This window comes from Halichondria panicea, chromosome 15 (genome assembly GCF_963675165.1).
Source record: "Halichondria panicea chromosome 15, odHalPani1.1, whole genome shotgun sequence".
NCBI classification, from domain to species: domain Eukaryota; kingdom Metazoa; phylum Porifera; class Demospongiae; order Suberitida; family Halichondriidae; genus Halichondria; species Halichondria panicea.
In genome coordinates, this window is record NC_087391.1 from 4,071,465 (window position 1) to 4,095,048 (window position 23,584).

General features: G+C 41.4%; 7 protein-coding genes across 8 annotated transcripts; 3 read left to right on the plus strand and 4 right to left on the minus strand.

Annotated features, from left to right (window-relative positions):
• Positions 1 to 6: 6 nt before the first annotated feature.
• LOC135349154 (uncharacterized) lies at positions 7 to 10,891 on the plus strand. The gene is made up of 15 exons (XM_064547646.1): positions 7 to 286; positions 1,254 to 1,484; positions 3,536 to 3,660; positions 4,121 to 4,331; positions 4,620 to 4,712; positions 4,955 to 5,071; positions 5,581 to 5,719; positions 5,967 to 6,259; positions 6,502 to 6,607; positions 6,840 to 7,417; positions 7,709 to 7,898; positions 8,093 to 8,262; positions 8,517 to 8,689; positions 8,952 to 9,120; positions 10,438 to 10,891. Exons 1-15 carry the CDS (start codon positions 152 to 154, stop codon positions 10,636 to 10,638), a joined length of 2,931 nt encoding a protein of 976 aa, XP_064403716.1. The 5' UTR covers positions 7 to 151; the 3' UTR covers positions 10,639 to 10,891.
• Positions 10,892 to 10,984: 93 nt separating this feature from the next.
• On the minus strand, positions 10,985 to 12,522 carry LOC135349159 (uncharacterized). Its single transcript, XM_064547655.1, has 4 exons — positions 12,025 to 12,522; positions 11,577 to 11,702; positions 11,342 to 11,387; positions 10,985 to 11,259 (listed from the first exon to the last, which is right to left on the minus strand). Exons 1-4 carry the CDS (start codon positions 12,444 to 12,446, stop codon positions 11,092 to 11,094), a joined length of 762 nt encoding a protein of 253 aa, XP_064403725.1. The 5' UTR covers positions 12,447 to 12,522; the 3' UTR covers positions 10,985 to 11,091.
• A 1,605-nt stretch (positions 12,523 to 14,127) lies between these two features.
• On the minus strand, positions 14,128 to 15,453 carry LOC135349098 (uncharacterized). Its single transcript, XM_064547581.1, has 4 exons — positions 14,963 to 15,453; positions 14,687 to 14,797; positions 14,396 to 14,453; positions 14,128 to 14,340 (listed from the first exon to the last, which is right to left on the minus strand). The coding sequence occupies exons 1-4, from the start codon at positions 15,361 to 15,363 to the stop codon at positions 14,167 to 14,169; spliced, it is 744 nt and encodes a 247-aa protein (XP_064403651.1). The 5' UTR covers positions 15,364 to 15,453; the 3' UTR covers positions 14,128 to 14,166.
• Positions 15,454 to 15,516: 63 nt separating this feature from the next.
• LOC135349100 (uncharacterized) lies at positions 15,517 to 17,032 on the minus strand. Of its 2 annotated transcripts, XM_064547584.1 has the most exons (6): positions 16,969 to 17,032; positions 16,750 to 16,907; positions 16,247 to 16,452; positions 16,035 to 16,166; positions 15,898 to 15,970; positions 15,517 to 15,836 (listed from the first exon to the last, which is right to left on the minus strand). In XM_064547584.1, exons 2-6 carry the CDS (start codon positions 16,897 to 16,899, stop codon positions 15,675 to 15,677), a joined length of 723 nt encoding a protein of 240 aa, XP_064403654.1. In that variant the 5' UTR covers positions 16,900 to 16,907; positions 16,969 to 17,032; the 3' UTR covers positions 15,517 to 15,674. The 2 variants fall into 2 exon arrangements, with proteins under 2 accessions (XP_064403654.1, XP_064403653.1); XM_064547583.1 differs by lacking the exon at positions 16,969 to 17,032 and having other exon boundaries at positions 16,750 to 16,962.
• Positions 17,013 to 20,362, plus strand: LOC135349088 (serine/arginine repetitive matrix protein 2-like). The gene is made up of 4 exons (XM_064547570.1): positions 17,013 to 17,162; positions 17,282 to 19,217; positions 20,014 to 20,096; positions 20,161 to 20,362. Coding segments are annotated over exons 1-3 (2,013 nt in total). The 5' UTR covers positions 17,013 to 17,161; the 3' UTR covers positions 20,090 to 20,096; positions 20,161 to 20,362.
• On the minus strand, positions 20,335 to 21,157 carry LOC135349101 (esterase OVCA2-like). The gene has a single exon (XM_064547585.1). It carries the CDS (start codon positions 21,115 to 21,117, stop codon positions 20,476 to 20,478), a length of 642 nt encoding a protein of 213 aa, XP_064403655.1. The 5' UTR covers positions 21,118 to 21,157; the 3' UTR covers positions 20,335 to 20,475.
• Positions 21,158 to 21,214: 57 nt separating this feature from the next.
• Positions 21,215 to 23,582, plus strand: LOC135349099 (uncharacterized). Its single transcript, XM_064547582.1, has 4 exons — positions 21,215 to 21,374; positions 21,491 to 21,549; positions 21,745 to 22,281; positions 23,381 to 23,582. The coding sequence occupies exons 1-4, from the start codon at positions 21,320 to 21,322 to the stop codon at positions 23,462 to 23,464; spliced, it is 735 nt and encodes a 244-aa protein (XP_064403652.1). The 5' UTR covers positions 21,215 to 21,319; the 3' UTR covers positions 23,465 to 23,582.
• Positions 23,583 to 23,584: the final 2 nt, after the last annotated feature.

Genomic DNA, 23,584 nt, shown 5'->3' on the forward strand with positions numbered 1-23,584 from the left:
AAATTAGAATTCTGAAGGGTTGACCTTCTATGATTATTAAAAACATGCATGCAACAAGCTGGGCTTAGTTGTTTCTAGCTAGCTAGCTAGAGAAGGTAGCTTTGAATGTACTGTATAAACGACCATTTGTTGGCCCAGACTGTGATACGTAATGCCCGAGTTCATCCAGTTTGAGAGAATGATGAGAGCTTTGTTCAGAGTTAAAGGACCTCAAGGAATCATTACTCTAGAAGATGGTAAAACCCGTTGTAGGAGCGTGGTGTGTCGAGAAGGAGTCTATGCTAAGGTTAGGGTTAGAGTTAAGAGTTGGGAGTTGGGGTTTTGCATCCAGCATATCCAGCTATATTAAATTATGTAGATGTAGGTAGCTTGTGAAATACATCCTTATGTAAACATAATTACAACAGGTACATAAAAAACTACAAGATATTATTAAACGTAAAAATTCAGTATAATTACAGCTGTACAATCAATGTTTCATATTTGAGGACCAGACATCTGATGTGCATGAATCGAATGTTCATACACGCATCTGTCTGGTGAAGCATATAAATTGTACGACTCAGGACACTGTGTATGTTTATGTACTCTTGTTATTATGAATGTCGGTAAGGTAAAATTATAACTAAAACTGTAAAAGTTGCGCTTGTGGTGGATTGATGTGCCCACAGTCACTGTAGGCTTGATTAACTCTGTAATTTAATTACTTCCTTTTCAGCCCGCTGTATTTTAAACGAGCAAAAAGCAAAAAGGAGCATACTGCTGAGTCAGTGTGCATGATAAAGTTAAACAATGAAAATGTCCCGTCATGTGGTGTGTGTGTATGCATTGACATGTGTTATGTAAGCATATTGTTTCTGATACATTTTCCAGTATGTTTCCCACATGGAAATAAAGTGTATGTTACTTACATGTGTTACACCAGTGCATGTGTTACACCAGTGAACAATTAACATTGAATAGCATTGGAGCCAAACCTGTAGTTTTCTTCCTTTGATTGTATATAGCATGTAGAAATACTGTTTGATGATGAAACCGTATGCTAGTTAATAATGCATTGATTCACTGCACACCCCCACTATATGAAGTGTCACGCTTTGCCAGCCTAACCCTTGATTACTTGCCACTTAATAATTATTATGTGTAGGTAGGTATACCTGATGCCAAAAATCAGGCTCATCTTACAACTATCTCTTGTAGTGCGTAGTGTGTAACGATGCACCCACATCATATTACCCCCCCTCCTCCCCCAGGACATCATTGCTGAGGTGTGCTCCACTCATGATCTTCAGGTAGCACCTGTGGCTCAACCATTTTTTGCACTGTGCGACAGACTCTCTCTTCACCCTGTAAGCCCGTATAGAAAGATGGATGCTGAAGACTTAAAGAAACAATACCAACTGAGGATCTTTGTGAACACTGGAGGGAACAGCATGCATTTCCAAAAGATGAGCAAGTCGACCTATTCCTACTATCATAAACAGGTAAGTGGGTGTGTTTACTATAATAGCTAGAGCTTTGTTTTAATGTCTATTGCAAAATAATTATTGCAAAATAGCCTAGGACTGCTAATCTCTGTTGAGCCTATCAGTCTGTGTTTATAATTGCGTAATCAAACAGTTATTGAGTTTGTCACATTAGGGCTTATCAGTCTGGTTTATAATAAATTTATTGCATAATCAGACAGTTATTGAATTGGCTATAGTGGTGTTACATTAGGGACTGTCCCTCTCTATTGCTATGGCAGCTAGTCTGTACGTTGTTGTGTAGAAACTTGACCTGAGAAGTAGTAGATACTTCCATTTTCTATTCCTGGTAAATATAAGAGACCTGCTGTACTGGCAAACATTCTTATCGTTCCCCTTGTGCAAGTAGCTACGTACTACACCTTAAATTACATTTAATCTCTTAGAATGTTTTTGCATGCATTCACATGCATTCCTTCCCAACTGCATACCTGCCTGACATTGTGAAATGGTTTGCCTTTACGAAGCTGTATAATGACTTAGCTTCATGTACCAGTAGTGATGTAGAATGTAATTGGACATTGCTGAATAGCTTTGGCATGGTGTTAACCTACCACACGTATTGATTGCACTATAATAGCTCTGTCACTGATGCCATTTGGTTATTGTAGGTTACCATAATTATAGATTATAAGGTTTTCGTTTTTGCTTTAGCACACACACACTATTATATACTATAATTATACTATTTTCACAATACTATTCTCACAATATTATAGTTATTTATAAGGAAAATGAAACCGAATTTCGTCTCACAGTCCAAACTAGAGTGTAATAACGTATCATAATAGTAGCTAATATACACACACATGTACTAGCTAGATTAATACTGGATAATGAATGGGTGAGCTCCTTTAATGTATCATAATATTGGTTTAACAGTGTATATCCAGAGGAGGTATGACATCCGCGTGTCAAAGGAAACGTTTTAGATACATATTCCTTAGGTCAAAGTTCGGAATGTGTGTGTTAAAGACACACGCTCTGGTGTAGATCCCTAGTATACAGCAAAACCATGATTATATAACCCTATAAAAAGGATATCAGCCCTTTGAAGAGTGATGGATATTCATATCCCACACTCTGTGTGGTGTTGCTGTTGAACAGCACACTTGCTATCTTACATATAGTTGTAGTACTGCTGCTGACAGAGTGGGGGGGATGGGGGTGGGGGGGGGGGTCTTCACTCTTGAAGGTGTGATCTCGGGCTTGGTATGCCCAGTTGAGAGGATGTTGTTGGTTACACTTGTCTATAAGGTAATTAGTCTCTATGGCTGCTAAATTGGAACTAACTGATACCTATGCTAAAAAGATGTTTGTTTTTGAAATGTCAGCTATCTACTCTTTGTACATCACACGTTAGCGGGTATTATCCCTGTGTACAAGTGCATATCATTACACTTGTAAATCAGTTCTTGTTCAAATTCTTATGTAATTAAAACAGTTAGTTAGCCTGTATAATTAGGTATGTACTTGTTTTTCTGTGTCCTAAAATAGGGTGTTTTCTTTGGAACCACATAATAGCGCATGCTTTAGACACTCCCCCTAACTATCTGTACTTCAAAGGCTTGTGGGTATTGTGAGTGTATTCATGATGCTGCTGTTTTGTGCATGTGGTGTTGCCCAGCATTCCACATAAAATGTGTACACGGGACCCTTCATTGTGTAGCTGAGGCTGTATATGTCCTTATTGTATAAGATATTCAACATATTCAATGGACATTTTGTCGTAGCCAAGTTTTAAATGTTTTGCGCAAGTGACATGCCTACACATACAGCATGTGTCAATGTAATATGTTGACACAAGCCCCACGCCAAAGTTATGCATTGTAAACACTATACATACATGTACATACAGCACAGTCCATTTTGTGTATTTAGGTTGAATAGTGAAAGTTACCTCGTCACTGATTTCCTTCAACACTGCATATGTGATTAATTAAATAAATGCACATGTCGTGTTCACCGTATGCATTATCGCTTTATTTTCATTCTCCACTCATGTGCAGTTGAAGGAGGACTTCATTCAAGACCGTCTGTTCCCACGAGCCACCATCAACACGGCCGTGTGGATGGCAGCCATCGACATGGCCAGGGAAGCTCTGGACAAAAAGAAAGATTTCAATGACCTCACGTAAGTAGTCACGCTATTGTAGTGTAAATATTATTGGAGGCTCTTTCAAAGCACCCGCACAATGGTGGTGTGTACTGTAATGAAGCTGTTCGTTTGCCAGTCAAAGGTCACATGGATTCAGGATGTGTACTGAATGGCGTGTATGTTTAATTGAATCTCTAGTGTGCTACTTGGCATCTAGGCAGGCTATTATAGGGCGTAGGCAACAAATATATTTATTAGGCCAGATAAATGAAATTCCAGGACACCATATGAATATTGTGAAGAGTTATCACTTATAACGTTCATTAATGTTGAGGAATTCTTGATTATACGTTGAAATCTCATAATAAAACTCTATTCTTTGGGAACTGAATTGAACACTAATCTCGCCATTCGTATAAACTTGCTATAATTTCGTTGTGAGGTTATACCATATCAACAAGAAAGGTCATGCACTCACGAAACCTTACCCTTGCAGGAAGAGTGCACGAGAGATGCTGCGATTCATGCCCAAGTTTCTAGTCGAGAAATATCAAAAGGATCCTGAAATGAGACAGAAATTGAGGAGCACCTTTGATCGTTTCAACGCAATTCAAGAGAACATCACTCCCAACCACTTTGTGGGCAAGTACATCGAAGTGTATGAAAAGGACAAAATGTGTGGACGCCATATCTACAGATTGAGACAAGTGAGCTTGTAACTACCGTGTGGCGTCAAATATTGAAGTAGTTATGGTAATTGTGTGACTAGCAACTTTTGGCTCAATATCGTATACTGATAGAGCAAGAGCCTTGAAGTGCCCACCCTCTAAGTTACAACATGTTTGCATGTACGATATCCATTATGATGAAAGGTGTGCAGCTGCTATTATAAAAGTATCATGTGTGTAAACAGATATCCCATTGTGGTTACTCAGGTTACTCAGCAAGAATCTCTATATTACGCAGTTGTGATAGTGTTCCCTTGTTGTTTGTAGGGTGGTCGTCACAGGGTACAGTTCTTGCTGGTTGTGTCCGCCAAGGACGGTGTCTACAAGACAAGTGGGGACGACCCCACAGAAGAGAAGGAGGTGGGTGGGACCATCTACGTTATAATGCTATGTATATACATTATAGTGCGAGACTAATGACTTGTGTGCATGATCAAAAGTTAATGTTTTCGTCTAGAAAGGTTTCGTAGTGGTACGTTATAAGGTTTGCTGTTCATTCTTATCCTTTAAACACTTACTAGTGATGCGATGTATTAATCTCTTGTTTTCATAAAGTTTCTAATCTATTAATTGTTCACTCCCCCACCCTACTCCACCCTCAGCCTGCGTTGTGGCATATCGAGGATGTACGAGCTTTGCGAGTAGATCTGACTGCCCTCTCTGTTACCGTAGAGACAGAGAAACCAGGAGCTGGCGGTACAAAGTCCATTGAAACATTGGTGAGCTAACTAGAGAATTGTTGGAATACTGAGCACTTACTTGCATGTTGGAATACTGAGCACTTACTTGCATGTCGTGTGGTCCTCCTACTCTAATTTGGGATGCCTTAATTTGAGGTCAAAAGCCACGAAATGATAAGAATTCGGGTAGTATACATGGCTACTCCTGTTAAAATTATATTTGGATAACACTTTTTCATGTACTTGTTTCTCTTCTGAAACTGTCCAGTAGTCTGCGAAAATATAATCTGTATAGCTGTACATTGGCATTTATATTGGATGTGGTTTCACACATGTGATTCACTAACTAAGGTGTCCTATTTATTAGGGTCAGGGGTTGAGTTTGTACTTGGTTGAGCGTCCTGCGTGGTTGTGAGAGCGTCCACATGCAGTGTCACATGCTCTTCCCTTTCCTCCACCTACTGACCCCTCTCAAACATGTGCATGTGCATGTGTACAGTACGAGTGCTCTTAAGATGGTCTCTCTTTATCTCTATTTTAATCTGTAGCATTTCACGGACAGGAAGGAGCTGATTTCGTTCTCAGTGGTAGTACACACCTACCATCAGATCCTGGTGGATGTGACTGCTACCATTCTGGCTGGAGATCTAACTCCCCCTGACGAGTGTCTTCGAATCGGGAAAGATGGTCAGTTTGAAAGATGATCAGTTTGTTAGAGTCTGTGTAAACACTTAATAATACCTTCTAAGCATACCTGTAACTAGTGTTGCGTAATAGTTTACTGAGTTTTGGCACTGGAACAATCTAATGCCCTCGGGGCGCATGTAATGTAATAGGATCGATTACAAGTATGTACTTAATGTCTTTGTTTTTTTAACGTTTAGTGGCCTCCTTAGAGCTATGCACTGAATATGCTTTGTTTTCTCACGTACAGATGGCTTCCGTAGAGATGTTTGTCATGGACCCATAACGCCACACGACGTCAACAAAGTCCTCAATAGACTAGACAACAAAAAAACTGGCAACTATCTGATTCGTGAGAGCCGAAATGTAACAAAAGCTTACACTCTTTCTCTCTGCGCCATTGGCCAGATATTTAACTATCGGGTAGTTTGTTCACCCGACGGGGAATATTGTTTTGAGGGTCCAGCTGGTGATAATGGCAGCAATGGACACTCGATGTTCAAAACTTTGAAGGGTCTTATCGAGCACTACAGTTCGATTCAGGTGTGTGGTAGCTAGCCCAATTATGCAAACAATTAAACTCAATTATGTAGTATATTATATGCTACTATCAGTATGCTATTACAAGTGTTTCACGAACCATAATTATGGTGGACATAACTCACGTAGAAATATGTCCACCATGTCGAAAACAATTACTGCAATCAGCGTCAATGTCATCCATGATTGTGTATATAATATCTATCCCCTGGAATGATACTCTGCCCACTCACTGTTCTCTACAGAATGGGCTCCCGTGTAGACTGGGCACCAACATTTGTCCAAACATAGCCCCCATACCCCTCATACCCTCCGCCTCCTCTCTTCACTCCGACACATCCTCCAGCACAAGTGAGTCTCTGTTAGGTGGTGTATAGACTCAGGTACGCACATGTAGTTGTTGTAGGGTCTAGATCACAGATTGCTTATAGGCAAAATCCATCATTCAGGGAAAACCTACCTCCTAGACAATATTTCCCTAAAGGTGAAATCCTTATTGATCACTGTAGTCTGTTCAGTTTCGAGCTGTTCTCTAAAAACTGAGCCTTGCATGTCCACTTTACTTTTATGTCTCTTTGTGCAGCTTCTGTGATCATGTCAACTAGTCGTGGCTTCTCGGATGTGAGCTCCTCCTCTGAACACTCCCCCAACTCCACGCCCCCTTCTACCCCCCACTCACAAGACACGCCCCCCACACCTGGCTTCAGATCATCCTTCCCCCATCCTATGTCTGACACTTCGTCAAATTTTCCTAATTCTTCACTCACATCTAATATTCCAACTGATACTTCAAACACGTCTTCCATTCCTCAAAGTGACACTTCAGGAACCCCTTCCCTTCCCACTAACGACAGCTCATTAGTACCCCTCCCGTCAGAACGACCATCGATTCTTTCCCTCTCACAATCCCCCGGCTCTATCCACAAACCCCTTATATCTCGTACCCCCTCATCTATCTCCCCATCACCCAATACCTCAGAAACAGAGTTCTTATCGCAGATAGCCCCTCGGATACCGACAATCGACATTAATCCGATTCCTGCTAGTACCGTTCTTTCCAAACCAGAATGCCCCCAGAACCCTCTCATTAAAGAGCTAGTTGATGTGGGCGTGAACTACATCAGCTTTAGAGAGCTCAAAATCATTGGTGATCTTGGATCGGTAAGTCTAAGTCAGCAAAAGTTCTGATGCTAATTATGTAAAATGTTTTGTGAGGTCCTCTAGGGTTTACCTAGACAAAGTTATATGATAATAATTATATAGGACTTGTACCTGCAGTAGTGTATATAGCCCTGGGTTAGAGGTACATACAATTGTGATACTATCCATTACAGTATCTGTGACAAGTTCTCACTGCTAGTTGCAGGTGCTAATAAGGAGTGCCATAGAATAGCCTACGGGCATTGCTGTTGTGTTGTGTGTAACCTGTGACTGTGTTGTATGTACCCACAGGGTAACTACAGTCAGGTGCACCTGGCTAACTGGAGCACAGGGCAGTCGTCGGTGGTCAAAGTGGCAGTCAAGATTCCCACGGCCAAGCCCAACACAGTAGATGAGGTCAAGAAGGAGCTCCAGAGAGAGATAGAGACAATGGCCGCCCTAAACCACCCTAACATCGTGCGTCTCCTCGGAATCTCTGAAGGTGTGTATAATGTGCTCTTATTGAAGTAGTACGTCTTACTGTCAGTTTCAACTGCTAGCTTATAACCCAATTCTCACTGTTCGCCCCATCCGCTCACAAACTATTTCTCCTACCTTAGCTTTGCCATATTTAGTGCAATGATTCTGTATGGAGATATTTTACATTCATCCACCCACCCACCCACACACACACAGTGCAACACTTCATCAGCTACATTGGTGAGCTTCCCGTAGTGATAATGGAGTACGTTGAGGGAGGTAGTCTGAGAGGATTCCTCGACAAAGTGAAGAAGAACCCTGCCTTAGCTAGCCTGAAACTCTTCCTCTCGTTTGGAAAGCAAATGGCTGACGGGATGAAGTATTTGGTACGTACCCAATAGGTCATGCTAATTCAGGAGTAGTACTCTTGGTCTGATCTATAGTGGTGGGCTTTGATAGCTCCTCTTTCAATTGTTGGAATGTTTGATCTTGGTCATGTCCTAAGAGTTCTAAACTAAGTCACAACTGTGAATGTACATCTGTGTGTATTACACCATAAAAATGCTCCACTTTGCGCCTATCAATTTTGTATATGTATATCAATTCACAATTAATTGATATGCCCTCCCTACACCGGCAGGAAGAAGAGAAGCTTGTCCACCGTGACTTAGCCGCCAGGAATGTCCTCCTAGTCAAAGAGACTGAGCAGATCAAGATCTCAGACTTTGGTCTAGCCAGACAAAGTACTAATAGCTCCAAGGACTACGCCTACTACATCGGCCAGAACTCCTCGAATGGACTGCCTATTTTCTGGTAAATTGGATGGCAAAACTTGATAAACAGCTAGTGTCACATGGATGACTAGTACACACATGCAACCCTTCATGTACTCCTGATACAACATGTAGACCCTTTTCCATATGCATAATTATGCAATACACCTTGATATTAATATGGATTTGAGATGACCTCGACTGGTTTCTGTTTTAGTATCATTTGTCTGCTTATATCGATATCATATTTATATGTTCGTATGGACTCCAGCTTGTATTATTGTATGTTCTACCGTGTGCAGGTATGCTCCAGAGTGTCTTCATAACTTGCGGTTCACCACTAAGGGTGACGTGTGGAGTTATGGGGTGACTCTGTGGGAGATGTTTAGTCACGGGGAACTGCCCACCCAGATACTGAGCAGAGTCATCAAGGACTCCAGCGTCACCAGCGCTCAGGCAGCATTCAAAAAGGTGGGTGCCATCACTCATTAATTATATACAATGTACTGTATAGCGTGAAATTTTCGAGGCACTTAACTTTCGTGGAATATATTGCCTTTAAAAACATTTCGATAAAAAAATTTCGCGCTATACAGTATGTTAATGCACGTTGCATCCGCTGTTATCTATTTTCGTGAAACTGTTTTTGTGGAGGATTGCCAACTCTCGAAAACAGTGAAATTTCGCGCTACACGTATACGACATCGTGGTTTTTGTAGAGTTGAATGAGGAAAGAAAGGTTTTTTGTGTGATTAGTCTTATTTGATTGCATCCACTTTCAATGGGTGATGAATGTCAGTTGAATACATGTACAACTAATTATAATAGTTGATAAAAAGATGTTGTCATTATTACCCGAGGCCGTGCCGCGGGCAGCGGGTATAGTAGTCGTTTGTTGTTTGTCTGTTTGTGACATCTGAGTCTAGTCTTGCTGCCATAGCACTGCGTTTTACAGCATGGATAGCCTCCACACAACTGCTAATAGTGGCAGATTTTGATGTTAAAGCTTCGTTGTCGAATAAAAACTAAGAAGCTTGAACTTGCACGTTGACTGCACGTTGGCTAACTAGCTACAGGCGACCTTTATTCAAGGTACATATGTACCGTACCGTATAGCGGGTACTTTTCGTGGGGTAAAATATTCGTTATTTTCGTGGGCAGGCTGACCTCCACGAAATTTTATCGTAGGCGTGGCTTATCTGAACGTAAGAATGCCGTGCAGCCACGAGACTAAATGAAATTTTTACTCACGAAAACTACCGTTTCTCGAGTTGATCGAATTTGTTACCCCACGAAACTTACCTGCTATACGGTATACATTTTTGCGGATTTAATTTCGAGGATGGAAGTTCAGGTCGGAAGTAAACCAATTCTCGAAAACTTTGAAAATTTAGTGCCTCGAAAATAACTAGCAATACGGTAGTAGGTATTAGGTATATTTACAGCTGAAATGATCCTGTACCAAGAACAATCACTGAAGCAGAAAGCTAGAACTATGATCGTGGTTGTTGCTTCTTTGCTTATCCTAGCATCAGAACATACCACCAGGCTTCTTTGCTGTGATCCTAGTCATCAGAACATACCACCAGGCTTCTTGCTGTGATCCTAGTGCACAATGCTTGTCTCACGCACTAATAAACTTTATTCAGTCTGGTTTACTTTTATCGCTCCCGAGTTGCTGTGCTAGAGGTTTTCTATGTCGCCAGCCGTGTTTGCACTTTAGTGCTCTAGTTTAAAGTAGTTACTGTAAATTCAACAACTAACTTATTTTCTCTTCTTCCACTACAGCTGGCTGACCACCTGGAGAATCCACGTAACCGGCTCCCCAAGAGAATAAACACCCCGACAGAGGTGTACGCTCTTATGAACGAGTGCTGGAACTGCCGACCTTCAGAAAGACCATCGTTTAGTGAACTGTCTGTAAAAATGGAAAAACTGTTGGACTTAGCAATTGCGAAAGCGAGAAGAAAAGCTATTCAAAACTTTTAGTATATATTTTGTTATCATTCTGTGTTTGTTCATGTTTGTCACTTACATGTGTATGTCAACTCGAGAAAAGTGTCATTTTCATATAACTTTTCCCCACCTTTTCTGTCATGTAGCGAGTATATACAATGTCCTCCTTTTTTCTGTGACAAACCTTTGCTCAAGATTTGATGCTCATGGCTGCATATCTTTTTATCACATTATATTTTTGTTCTAGCTTCCATTATATAATTGTATGGTTAAAAAATCAACGTCACATGCCGTCAGTGTGTATTGCATTAAATAAACCGTAACCGTAAACTGTCTAACTTAATTGTAAAAACATGCTTTTGACAATTTTAACATTCAGTGTGCAGCTTTCAAAGGAATATTGAATCAGTATATTATAGCCAATTGGCTTTGTAGGTAATATGTTGTTCTGCATTCAATATAATACACACATTCAGTACATTGCAGTCAAGAAAGAGTCTTGCGGCGACTGGCATCGGGGAGGATGGGGGTGGCTTCATCATTGGTAGCACGCCCGACTTCATTGCAGCAAATGAAGCGAATGACTATTGGTATCATCCCCAAAACAAAGATGAGGAAGTAGAAAGCAGCCAGAGCAAATGATACATACCGAGCCTGTATATAATTATATATAATTATTATGGTTAAATTATGAGAATAAGCTTAAACTTACAGTACTTGTCGTATTGACACGTACCGTATAAGCCAAATTGGACTGGAAAGTAATGCAGGTTTGAGGGCACCTGTAAAAAAAGAGCAAGCGGTTTGTGCTAGACCATGTAATCTTAATTGGTTGTGGAGCCATTTTTTTTACCATCAATGTGGGTATAGTTCTTTAGACTTGATAGTCACTCTTAATAGTAAGTAATTTTGTGGCACCACTATAACGCCACGTGTGTACTCTAGCTAGTGTGGTATATGACAACTCTTACTTCTTTTTAGCACATTGGACGGGAGTATCCTGAAGAATCCCCAAGCTCAAGATAATACCGACTGCGCACGAAAGTAGAGCCAGAGCAAACACCACGGCCAGGTCAATGACACGGAACCGAGATACACTGTATACATAGGGAAATTGAATTTCTAAACATACAACCACATATCAATGTAGTTGGGCGTGGCCCGACTGTCCCTAACGGGAGGTCAGGATTTTTCTTGCTGCATTATGAGAGTTACAAATAATTTTGAAGTGGGTGTTAACCAATACTACCTTGCTTAATTGCGGTTGCGCAACCGGACGTGACACACCGACCACATTAGAAATGCTATGATCTGATTGGGCTGCAACTACAACCTGACATTAGCTTTAAAACCCGACCTCCCGTCAGGGAGACGCCAATTATTATCAATACACAATCAACTTTTAATAAGTCAACTCACATTTTTGCTCCTTTAACCGCCCAGACCATGTACATCACAAACATTGCAAGAGTAGTCAGGGAAGCTATTGATTCTGCACCTACAACAACATGGCAAGACAATTCACTGCCATTACAGGTACCATCAGCTGAAAATAAGAAGGATTTCGAACACAAGTTCAATTTTCCTCCATCGGTAGAGTTGTAGGTGCTAGCATCCGTCATAAACAAAATAAGTGACACTATGTTGACTAAATCAGCTCCAAAGAAGAGCAAAGCATGGGTCAAGTAATAACAATTTTGCTTAGCCCATCCTCTCCTCTTGTGCTTTACTGGTGTAGCTCCTGCATCAGTGGCCATGAGAGAACCTGCAGCTGGAGTGTTCTGCAGCTCTTGCTGAATACTCTGATTACTTTCAGTGTAGTTACTGTCATCCATCATCATTCATGCATGGGTATACATGCAGCTGCTAGTGCATTCAGATTTGAGTCACCCTCTATTAAAGGACCATCCCAAGTTGATGGGCTATGGTAACCTTTGACATAACCAGATTGTGGTCCCTTTACTCATATCCTTGAAATAAGTCATAGTATAGTAGAATTGTACGTGTGTAGATCTATGTGCACACTATGCCCATGTGTCTTCACTTAATATGTTTACACGTATAACAAATGTTACATATCACATCCAAATAAGAGAAAAAACCACCACCATAAAATACATGTTTCAAAGTAGAAAAACAAAAAAGCAGTACATATATTCATGACTCAATACAGTCATGTACACATGCATGTACTAAATGTGTGCTGTGCACCCATACAACAGCAAGGAAAATATGGTACAGTCGATATTGAATTGGAGTTACATGTGGGCATCATCATTAAATGGATTGTCACTATTGTCAGGCTTCACTGTAGTGGCGATGAGAATAGGGGTAGTTTCTTCATAACTACTCCGCCTCCTTCTCTTTGTGCAGATGCAATATGAAAACAATATAGCCATTCCAAAAAGAAAAGAGAGACAGTAGAAAGCAGCCACACCAAGTGACAAATACTACAGAATAAGGAAGATTAAAGCTGCATGTGCATATAATTAATACAACATACCTCAGAAGCATAAATGACTGTGTAGTCTTCGCATTGTTTGGGAGATCTATATAGGCTTGCAGTGATGTGCAGGTATGTATACGCATGTACAACTGAATAGTATCATCATAATGGACTTTACGTAAAGCGCGGCCTGGATCCGAGGTATTATTCTTTTGTACATGTAATTCTTCTTAGCCCCGAGATGGGAGAGCTATGAAAAAAAAAAAAAAAAAAAAAAAAAGACTAAATGGACTTACCCCTTGCAGGTAGTGTGTACACCAATGTTCACAGTGATAACCAACAATAGCGGAGACTAGGGCCAGAATAAAAGTGATCATCACATCAATGACACGGAATCCAGACACACTGTATATTGATAGAGGTTAGGATCATGTGAGGCGAATGACAGACATCTGTTAGCCCCTCTAGAATTTTACTGTTGGGCCATGTCCTGCTTTTGAGCCACTTATACATAAAAAAAATTGAAAGTGGATATCACCACCTTCCCAATTTTAATATATACATTGTACACAAAGCACCCAAATCATGCATGGTCACGGATTCACGGTCTAAAATAATGCATGCAAAAAAGGTTGAATATACAGACTCCGTATCCCTTACGTAGCTCCTTTGACCATGCAAACAACGTATCCGAGGAACAATACGATGGTAGCTAAGATAACCACTGAATCTGCAGCCAGCAAAGTATAGCAAGAAATCGACTGTTTTTGACCAGTACTCTCAGTCTGGTTGAACAAGATGCATTTATCTTTTATAATACCCACAAAGAAAGCGAGTGACAGTATGTTGGCAACAATTGCCACAAAGTAGAGAATGGCCAGGGTCATGTAGTAGCATTTCTGCTTAGCTCTTCCATTCGTCATCTGACCTCCAGAATAAGTAACTGAGTGATCCAGGTTATCAAGAGGATTGCCAAGAGGATTAGGAACTTTCCATATTAAACTAGAATCTAGTTTGCAAACAGCTGAATGATGGACATGCAAAACGCCCTCTTATATAGCCATACTTGACAGTCACAAAGCAACAAAATCATTTGATAAACAATGCAAATGAAATTATCTGTGTGTATCACTAAAAGGACTTCTAACTGAAGAGTACACGTTAATGAGTCGAGTTCGTTCTTCACTAGGAGGACTTGCTTGCTTCGAGCAGGTGCAGTACATGAAGAGCATCACTAGTGCCCAGAAGAAGAGCAGTAGGTAGACAACTGCCACTCCAAATGAGATGTACTGCAAATGGGTTTTGCATTAATAGGTGAAGCATTATTGTTGGAGTTTGACAAACCTCAGAAGCTGTAAGAAATGTATTGAAATCCAGTGGTTTCTTGACCCTGCATCTGTCACTGTAAGCGTTGAGACCAACTTATTTCACATGCGTGCTGTATAGATTCATCATCATTCCCCATAATTTTAAGGTCATTACGGTAAAAGTTATATAGGTTCGCCAGTGCGATGAAGTACAGGGTGAATGCTCTATATTATATCATCTTGTTGTACAAGCTCTTGTGTAAGAATACAATATTTAGCTTATTGTGGTACACTTAGCTCGCTATTAAAGGAGATACTTCAAGCTAACCTGTTAGTGCATGTGCTATGCAGACCGATCCTCAGGATGATACCAGCGACACCAGAGAGCACAGCTAGCAGTACAAACACAATCATGTCAAGAAAACGGCATCCGGATAATCTAAAGAGACATATTCAGTGAGTACGTGTACGTGTACAGTCTTGCATTATTCGATTAGACTGCTGGTACATGTAGCTGCCAAACATTCTGTTTTGTATACGCCCTTGATTAGATCTATACTGTTTGGTTAAATATAGTCTACAGGGCATAATTATAGTCGCTTACATGGGATCTCCTCTGCACATCAGGATGAGGTACAACAGGACCATTATCAAGGTGACAAGCATCACCAGACTCTTCACTCCCAGCACTGCATCACATGACCATGTACCAGCACTCAAGTCCTCCTGGTTTACAAATAATATGCATGTCTCCCAGAATGAACGATTGCTTTTGATCTCGATATCGATTATAATGAAGAATGTAAACGAACAGACACTGGCTAGAAGCACCCCCAGAAGTAAAACAATGGATACAGCGTAGAAGCATCGTTGCTTTGCTCGGCTTTCAATCCTTTGTGGAGGGGGTGCAGGGTTGGAGATGATGTTTGCATTGAGGGAGATGGGAGAAGCACTCATTTCTCTGCGGTGCTCACTGTCTTGTGGAGGGGAACAAGTGGTATCCATGCTGCTACTGCACCAAAAATATAACTCTGCTAGCTAGCTAGCTTGCTGTGTTTGTGCATGTGGTAGAGGATCAAGTCACATGCTTTGCTGATGTGCGCGTGCACACACGCCCAGATTTATTGAGAGGAGGCGGGTCAGCTTTGGTCTTGGGAAGATTGTAAATCAGAATGGCATAAAATATAAAACCATACACAGTACATGTATATAATATAAAGGATATATATCAACATTCACAAAGCTAATAAAAAAACCAACTGGAGCAGTCCAAACAATAACAGTGTACACATCATGGTATGTGGTAAGTGTTCGTCTCAAACAGCTCTACTCGGCTTATCATCGAAGTCATCAGAGAGGAGTGTTCCGTCCATGTCAATAGGTGTACCTGCCCTGCGGCGCTTTATAAATATCACCAACCTCAGAATGGTAACCACAAACATCACGAAGATGAACAACATGCACATCCATGCTGCACCCTAGAGTGAGTACAAATAATGAGTGAAGAGAATTCCAGTATTATAATTATGCTAAGCTTACTTGAACAGCATTCATTAAGGTATAAAATTCTGATCCAGTTTCGCGATTGTTATATGGTATAAGCACATTGCAACTGTGGAAGGATGACAGAGTATTCTGTCAAACATGCTGACGTGTATGAAGGTAACAAAACTTACCCCGAATGTAACTTCTGGTCAACTTTCTCACAGGTGACAGCAAGACCAACTGAAATTGTAATAGCAGTTGCAAAGCAGGCCAAACCAGTTATACCAACTAAAATCATATCCAGAATAGTAGTGAACCACAGGCTGCAAAGTGAAAGAGTGTGCGAGTGAAAGGGTTAGGGTGACACCGTGTGCAGTCACGTAACTATAGTATTCACACTTACTTAAATTTAAAAACCACTCGGAAAACTTGCACGACAAAGTAAGCCAGAGAAGCAAAACCAATAGCTCCAAAAGCACTTTCCACAAAATAGCATACAGACACAGGTCCGTACACTACATTACAGCCAGTATCGCCAGCAACACAGTCGAGATACATAAAGAGAGGACAAGCAGATGTATTCTTAAAAGCATCCGGAAAACGAGAGAGCTGCCAAACACAAATAGCGATAGTGATACACAATGTGTCAACAAAAGGATCATTCTAAGTAGTAACACCTAATATAGATAGAGACTCTATTGTTGTACAAAACGATATGTTCTAGTACAGTGCACATGCACAGTTTACACAAGAGAAACAATTTTTAAGCATGAAAGGATAGACACATACATGTATAAAATTACGCGTAGCCTTGCGCCTATAGCCTAGTTTCAAATTGCACGACTGTGAGTTTCATTATAGTAGATCTACACTCTACACTCTACTAACAACGCATCATTAACTCACTGATAAGTTCAAGCCTCCCAGAACACCGACTACAACGAGTGCAGTGACCATGATCAACAAGAAAAGAAAGCCCATAAGCAGGTTGACCACTCTGCCGACACTCAAACCTCTTGGCACCCTTCTGTTAGGCTCAGTCTCCATTGGTTCCATAGCTGTAACTGTTTAATAGATATGTATTAAATTGCACTAGCACTATGTAACGTAAACAGGTCACCTTACCTGTACAAATCCGTTGTTGTTTCTTTTTTTAAAATTAATGATGTAATTATAATTTTGTGGTCACATGACAATTACAAGTGGGCCATGTGCAAAGTAAAAAACTGGGGCGAAGCATTTGCATTGATAAAAAAGCAGGAGTACTCCTGATAAAAGTGAGGTGCATTGATTGGGTGTGCAGCCAGGGATCAAAGCAAGTGAGGCAATGAACATGCTTTAAGTAGATATTGTACTTGTAGTCATATATATACATGCACTCTATGTACGACATTTTTAATTTTATATGCACTTTTAATTAAAACATCCCATTTTTCAGTGACTGTTCCGAGGGTGCACATAAAAGGGTTGGGGGAAAGTGGAGACAAGGAAGAAATTAGAGATTTGTTCGGCAAGTTCGGTCCCCTCAAGAACGTTTGGATAGCAACTAAACCACCCGGATTTGCGTATGTTTTTTTCCAGACTTTCGAAGATGCCGAGAAAGCTGTCGACTATTACAATGGTAAAAAGGTGTGTGGTATGACAGTGAGAGTGGAGCTGTCACCAATCGAGGACAAAATGCGGTTCAGGCAACCTCTTCCGAGACGTTTAGAACCTGTCGAAAGAAAAAAAGATGACGAAACAAGGTCATTCAGCGATGAAAGTGACAAGTATTACGATTCTGATGAAGATGCAAAGCGTGATTACGAGCGAGAGAGACGACATGAAAAAGGTGACTATCGTGACAGGAACCCCAGAGAGGGCTATCAAAGTAGGGGGAGACCCTATCAACGTGGGGGATCGAGAGGATACTCCTCCAGCTATCGTGGTCAGAGTGATGAACGTAGGCACAGTTATCCCGATAGACGTGGCAGTTTTGGACGAGGACGGGGTTGGAGCGATCATCGAGACAGATACGAGGACGGTTATCGGCCTAGAGGACGAGGTCGCGGAGATTACCATGGTGGCAGCTTCAGGGGAAGGGGGCGTGACAGAGGAGGAGCTCCTGACAGGTATTACAGTGGACAAGACCGTGGTGACCGTGGTGATCGTGGTGGGGGATTCAGACCGAGAGAATTTCATAGACAAGACCAGTACAGCAGCAGTGGTCGTGGCAGGAGTTACTACCAAGAAAAACCTTATTTCGAACGCTCTAGATCCAACTCTGGCCGTTACTCCCCACCTCCCCCCTCGAGACACCCCTCTGACTATAGTCCCCACAAGAGGCGGCTAGGACCCCCTGTCGATAGCGAGTATGTAGCCAAGCAGTACCGGATGAAACACGTGAAGAATGGAAGAGGAGAAACTGATTTTGGTGGGAGCAGTAGAAGTGGAGAGAGCAGACGTCATGACATGGAATATCGCCACAGTCGAAGAATGACGAAGGAAGAAATGTATGATCCCAGAGAAAGAGACTATATCCAAGAGAAGGACTCTCGCCATCCACACCCGAGCAAGCGTCACGCTGAACACAGATCTCATCACAAAGAGTATATTGGCTCAAAGTACTGGAAATCGGAAGAGTTACGAAGCCGTTCTCCTCTCTCGCCTTCCAAAGAGTATGGATCACCCCCTCGAAGATATCGCTACCCAGACGGCAGCCCTTCGTCGTCTCGATCAAGATCACGATCTGTGTCTAGTCAGACCAGTGACACGAGCCGAGGTCCCAGTGCCAGCCCAAGCCCACCTCGTCACAAGAACCGCTATCGCACTCCCTCTAGATCGTTGAGTCGATCTGCTTCTCCTCTGCCCGAAGTGTACGCAGGTGGCAAGTACTCACACCCACAATCTCCGCAAGAAGATGCTCGATACCGTTCTCCTTCCCCTGAATATTTGGAAACCTCTAAATTCTCCTCACCTCCCCCACCTCCTCCACCACCCCTACCGCCGTACGATCGACGCTCCTCCCCTACGTATGCCTCAAATTCACCTGCTTATGTGATGTCTCCAAAGCATGGTGATCGATTTGAGAGTGAGAAAGAAATGGAATATGAGCGAGCTAAAAAACAGCACGAGTACAAGAAAATGAAAAGAGAAGTGCGTGATCGAGATCGTGATCGACAGATTGTTTATCAGGAAAAGCCCAACAAAAATCGTTATATTGAGCTCGATACTCGAACGATTCAAGAACGCGATGACAAAAGGCAGCACACTCGACCACTCAGTGAATCGTTTGATATGATTGGATCGTCCCACAGCAGTGGGAACTCGTCCCCTCCTCCACAGCGAAGGCCCCATGGTGATTTGAAGAGGAAAAGGTCATCTCACAAGGAAGAGTATGTTGTCTAAATAATGTGTGATTTGAATAGTACGACTAAGTACAACTTCGTGTATATCAGCCATTGTGTTGACTCAATTATTATTGTGGGGATTTTCACTAACTGAGCATGTGTACTTTCAGCTTTGCGCTTTTCCTTTCATTGAGCTTTTGTTGTATTTCAGTACATAATAACACCCCCAGGCTAACTTTCGTAATTTTCATGTCGAGAAGCTTTAAAAAGAGTGTGATATTTCTGACCAATGGGTCGATCATGCTATGTATCTGCATGCCAATTGGCACCTCAAAGTGCGCATTGCAATCAACGAGTACAGTGATGTTGGATTCTGATTCGTCAGATTAGTAAGGATCTCAAAATAAATAATACGTCAACTAAGCGTCCCAGTTAATCAATCCAGCTCTCTCAACGTTTTGTTACAATTGCACACACAGTATATGCTACTCTCTGCAAAAACATAGCAGTACTCAAAATGAGAATTCTTCAAAAATGTTCATGGCAAATGTCGAAGTATTTTGTCACAAAATCGAACCCAAATTCTGATATGGTACGTATAATTAAAATTAATACAGGTAGGCCTGAATCAAAATAATGTTTTCGATTCGATTAACCAAAGTAACACGAGCGTGACTTAGAGGATGATATGGAAAGGCTATGTTGAGAATATGAACTCGTATATATCTAGGTGTGGAGGTCAAAAATGCTCTACACAATCAATCGATAGTGACCACTGTTTGTACATGCAGTGCAATGTTAATATGCCAATGTTGTATTGCCCTTCTCTACTCAACTCCAGCCGATCGGAGGCCATGCCGGGGAGACAGATACGAAAGAATTCTCCACTGTCTGAGAGGATGATGAAAGGACACTAAACTACAAGTAAGTACTCACAAAATATTTTCATACTGTACCTTGTATTTATTTATTTTATCTCTCCCTATAGGACTTGACCATGTTTGGCGTAAAACCACTCAAGATTTAACTTTAGATAATCTAATCGTATATATCCCCGTAACAAAACTTTACATGTATTGAAACTTATAGTACTTTGGTCCTGTCTGTACAATTATACATTTATATTAATTGGGTTTGTTTTCTACTTTTTGTTGTTGAAAAATCAGAAAATTAATTTTCATAAAGTTTGATCAGATGTCATATACATTTTTTGTGTAATTATCATGTATTCATACACTCCTGCTGGTACATGTACATGTACATGTAATAATGTCATACAAATCGAGTTAGATATTGCATAAATTTATGTTAAAAAAGGAGATAGAAATTCAGTGATTGCAGTTCTAAGTTGAGGTGAAGCTGGCATGTAGTGTCCACCGCTGTGTCTGTACACCACTGGGCCGATGAAGGCTGACTGCAGATCTTCACTCGATTGGGACGGAATGACTGCATCACTTTCGCCAACTGTGTGGAAACTTGGACAGTCAATGGGCTCCTCATACATGGGTCGATGAGCACTCAGCAGCGACTTGAATCCAGCTACAATGATTGCGAATTTAAAGTCCAGTCTGTATTTCGGATTTCTTTTCAAGGTGCAAAGTAGTGAAACGAATGAAGCTCCTTGACTAAACCCTAGGATACCGTCAAATGGACCGTTTGTCTCGAATTCTCTTACGATTAGTTGAAGTGAGTCGTCAAAACCAATACACACGTCTGTTTCGTCCAGAGCTCTGTAGCTTTTTTCCGGCTTGGAGAACCACCATCCTCTCTCTTGCTCTGGTGCGGGTCGTGCTTCATTGTGTTCCTCAGGAATAACGTGTGGAGCACTGATGAAGTGGAAGTCAATATGCTTCTTAACTAGCTTCCTGAAGGCACCAGTTTTCTCCCTGAATACCGTGTCGTTTTGTCTGTAGCCGTGAACACACAGTACTTTCAGCTTACCCATTGCTAGCCGGCCAGGGGGGACAATGAGGGCGGTTAATTTATGAGACAGCCTGAGGGGAGTAAAACAAGTTAATGTTAATGTGTTGGTGACCTTTACCTGCTTTTTGGGTTCACCTGTATTATATTTATATCTTGTCTGAAGAGTTGCTATCACAAGTACAAAGGCTGGCTGGTGGCCGGCGCGGCTGAACCACTGCACTATAATGGCACCACCTAAGAGAAAAAAGAAAATGGCTAAAGGAAATAAGAAAGTTGAATGTAATTAATTATGCAGCAGCAGATATCACGAGTTTACTCACTGTAGGCCTACTGTACCTGTACTGTATGGACCAGTACTACAATTATATTGAATACTTGCCATGTACCCAATTCAGATGTGTTGGAAAGCGAGGAGGCTATGTTGACGATTCAACGACTGTCTAGAAAGTATTTGGTATGCATTATAATTGCATTATTACATGTACGTGATGGAGATTTGATAGAGAAGTGTAGGGTACGCAGGGTGGTTTTTGTATAGTTTTTCCAGTATGTGTTGTAGCTATGGTTGATTAAATATGCTTAGGCTAAGAATTTATTACTGTTGTGAGAACATGTGTTATCCGGTCAATTGTTAAAATTTTATTCACAGCATAAGTCACCAGATGCTTCTGCTAATGACAGAGGAGTGATTGAGTTGCCCGACTCCTCTCCACCCACACACTCTCCCAACACCTCCGACGCCACCAGCGAGGAATCGAACAAAACAAAAATGTTCAGTCTCTGTCACACTCAAAAAGCCAAGCCCAAAAGACTATCAAAACCCACTCTCACTAAAAATAAGGATACCCCCAAAAAAGTATTAAACCTCCGTAAGGAATGCAATCTAAGTCTGCAAGTTATGAGCCCTCGTATCAAAGTCCCAAGACACAGGCTAGGGCACTCTAAACCTAGTGAGACTCCCACTACTAGTAGCAGGAAAGAGAACTCTCTGTTTGGTTTCGAAGATCTCCCAACACCTCACAGGCTGTCACCTGTAACCTCTGAAGTTGATGATTTCACCATGTCTGAATTGGTTAGTGGTAGCCCACACAAATCTGGCCAGGAACAGTCAGTCAAGGAGGAGGCACGAGTGTACACTGTTCCTAACAAGAAGCGTCGGAATAAACAGTCAAAGAAAGCTGGATTCGTAAGTTTGTTACTACATACATGTACTGTACTGTACACGTGGACCACTCAAAGTTTCACGGAAACCGGGCGACGATCCAAACATTTGATTTTGATTATTGGTGTAAGGTGTTTCCCTGTTGTATTGGCTTACACGTGCTGATTTAGGCAAGGTGCTTCTGATTGTTAACTACGTAGGTCTTGTTAAATGAGGAGAAGTTGGTATTGAATGCATGGTGACAGTCGCTGTAGGTGTATATAACCATAGATTGAAGAGTTAAAGGGATTGGAAACGAATGTACCCTCGAGTAACGTCTGTGCAACGCTGCAGTAGCTTAATCGAGGCCATCACAACAATACCTATTTATACAGCCAGTGCTATAATTTATTTCAAGGTCTATACCTATTGTAGAAGTTATAACCAGCACGCTTACACGTTACACGTTCCACTAGCTCGAAAACAGACTCAGCAACTTAAACTTTACTGGAATGTCTCTTTTTACTGGGTGTGGTCAGTCATGAGTAGTAGTAGTATTGTGTGCCTCTGCTCTCTTTGATCCGTCATTTCGTTAGCTCCTGCTTGTTGTCGAGATTTTCTTTGATATGAAGTTTCAATTTCTCCCTTCACCACTCACTGTTGAGCTGTATCAGTTTCATCCACACTGTTTTTAAACTAATTGAGATGTACATTGATCGTTACATGCAAAAGCTAGTGATCGTTGCGTTAAAAAGCTTGACACACACAATTTGCTATTATGGCTCATAACCTTATTGTCTTCTATAATCTGCTGCCGGTGGCAGAGCCTCACGTTATCGTAGGACAAAAATGAGGGACAACTCTTCAAAGAGTGCCCCAACTAAATTGTTTGCGCAGTAGAGCTACCAGTCATAGCCGGGGGGATTTAACTTCCAACATAATGACGAAGGTGTTAAATCCCCCCGGCATCTGGGACCAATCTGTGCCTCTCAACTCGGCCAGTATGAGAGGACAGATTGGTCACACTCACCTGGCACTAACAATAGAAACAGGATGCTAATTTATACCAATGGTTTTGATACAACGTAGTCCTTATTGTTGTGCTGTAATTATTTATTGTCACTGTGTATTTTATTCCACACAGAGTGAGTGTGAAGTGAAGAAGTGGGTGACTGAAATGAATCGCCAATTTGACGAGGTGGACAAGTTTGAACTGCTCGTGGAGTAGCTGCTATCATGTCTCTGTTGTGATCAGTTTTATCCCTATTATATACATGTACATGTTCTGCTGCATCTGTTGTGATTTTCTATGTACTCTCATTGTCAATCTGCCATATCATATCATGTG

What these genes read in the sequence shown, in the direction of transcription:
- LOC135349101 (XM_064547585.1), bottom strand. Translation starts at nt 21,117, where the DNA reads ATGGGTAAGCTGAAAGTACTGTGTGTTCACGGCTACAGACAAAACGAC.
- LOC135349154 (XM_064547646.1), top strand. Translation starts at nt 152, where the DNA reads ATGCCCGAGTTCATCCAGTTTGAGAGAATGATGAGAGCTTTGTTCAGA. An exon ending in ATTCCTACTATCATAAACAG is followed by an intron (nt 1,485 to 3,535) that starts GTAAGTGGGTGT and finishes ACTCATGTGCAG; the next exon opens with TTGAAGGAGGACTTCATTCA. An exon ending in AATGGACTGCCTATTTTCTG is followed by an intron (nt 8,690 to 8,951) that starts GTAAATTGGATG and finishes TACCGTGTGCAG; the next exon opens with GTATGCTCCAGAGTGTCTTC.
- LOC135349098 (XM_064547581.1), bottom strand. Translation starts at nt 15,363, where the DNA reads ATGGATACCACTTGTTCCCCTCCACAAGACAGTGAGCACCGCAGAGAA. An exon ending in ATGTGCAGAGGAGATCCCAT is followed by an intron (nt 14,798 to 14,962) that starts GTAAGCGACTAT and finishes ATGTCTCTTTAG; the next exon opens with ATTATCCGGATGCCGTTTTC. An exon ending in CATTTCTTACAGCTTCTGAG is followed by an intron (nt 14,341 to 14,395) that starts GTTTGTCAAACT and finishes ACCCATTTGCAG; the next exon opens with TACATCTCATTTGGAGTGGC.
- LOC135349088 (XM_064547570.1), top strand. An exon ending in AGGTCATCTCACAAGGAAGA is followed by an intron (nt 19,218 to 20,013) that starts GTATGTTGTCTA and finishes ACTCAACTCCAG; the next exon opens with CCGATCGGAGGCCATGCCGG.
- LOC135349159 (XM_064547655.1), bottom strand. Translation starts at nt 12,446, where the DNA reads ATGATGATGGATGACAGTAACTACACTGAAAGTAATCAGAGTATTCAG. An exon ending in GCGGTTAAAGGAGCAAAAAT is followed by an intron (nt 11,703 to 12,024) that starts GTGAGTTGACTT and finishes CTATGTATACAG; the next exon opens with TGTATCTCGGTTCCGTGTCA. An exon ending in AGTCCAATTTGGCTTATACG is followed by an intron (nt 11,260 to 11,341) that starts GTACGTGTCAAT and finishes AATTATATACAG; the next exon opens with GCTCGGTATGTATCATTTGC.
- LOC135349099 (XM_064547582.1), top strand. Translation starts at nt 21,320, where the DNA reads ATGGCACCACCTAAGAGAAAAAAGAAAATGGCTAAAGGAAATAAGAAA. An exon ending in AGGAAATAAGAAAGTTGAAT is followed by an intron (nt 21,375 to 21,490) that starts GTAATTAATTAT and finishes TACCCAATTCAG; the next exon opens with ATGTGTTGGAAAGCGAGGAG. An exon ending in GACTGTCTAGAAAGTATTTG is followed by an intron (nt 21,550 to 21,744) that starts GTATGCATTATA and finishes TTTTATTCACAG; the next exon opens with CATAAGTCACCAGATGCTTC.
- LOC135349100 (XM_064547584.1), bottom strand. Translation starts at nt 16,899, where the DNA reads ATGGAACCAATGGAGACTGAGCCTAACAGAAGGGTGCCAAGAGGTTTG. An exon ending in TGGGAGGCTTGAACTTATCA is followed by an intron (nt 16,453 to 16,749) that starts GTGAGTTAATGA and finishes TGTGTTTGGCAG; the next exon opens with CTCTCTCGTTTTCCGGATGC. An exon ending in CGAGTGGTTTTTAAATTTAA is followed by an intron (nt 16,167 to 16,246) that starts GTAAGTGTGAAT and finishes TTCACTTTGCAG; the next exon opens with CCTGTGGTTCACTACTATTC.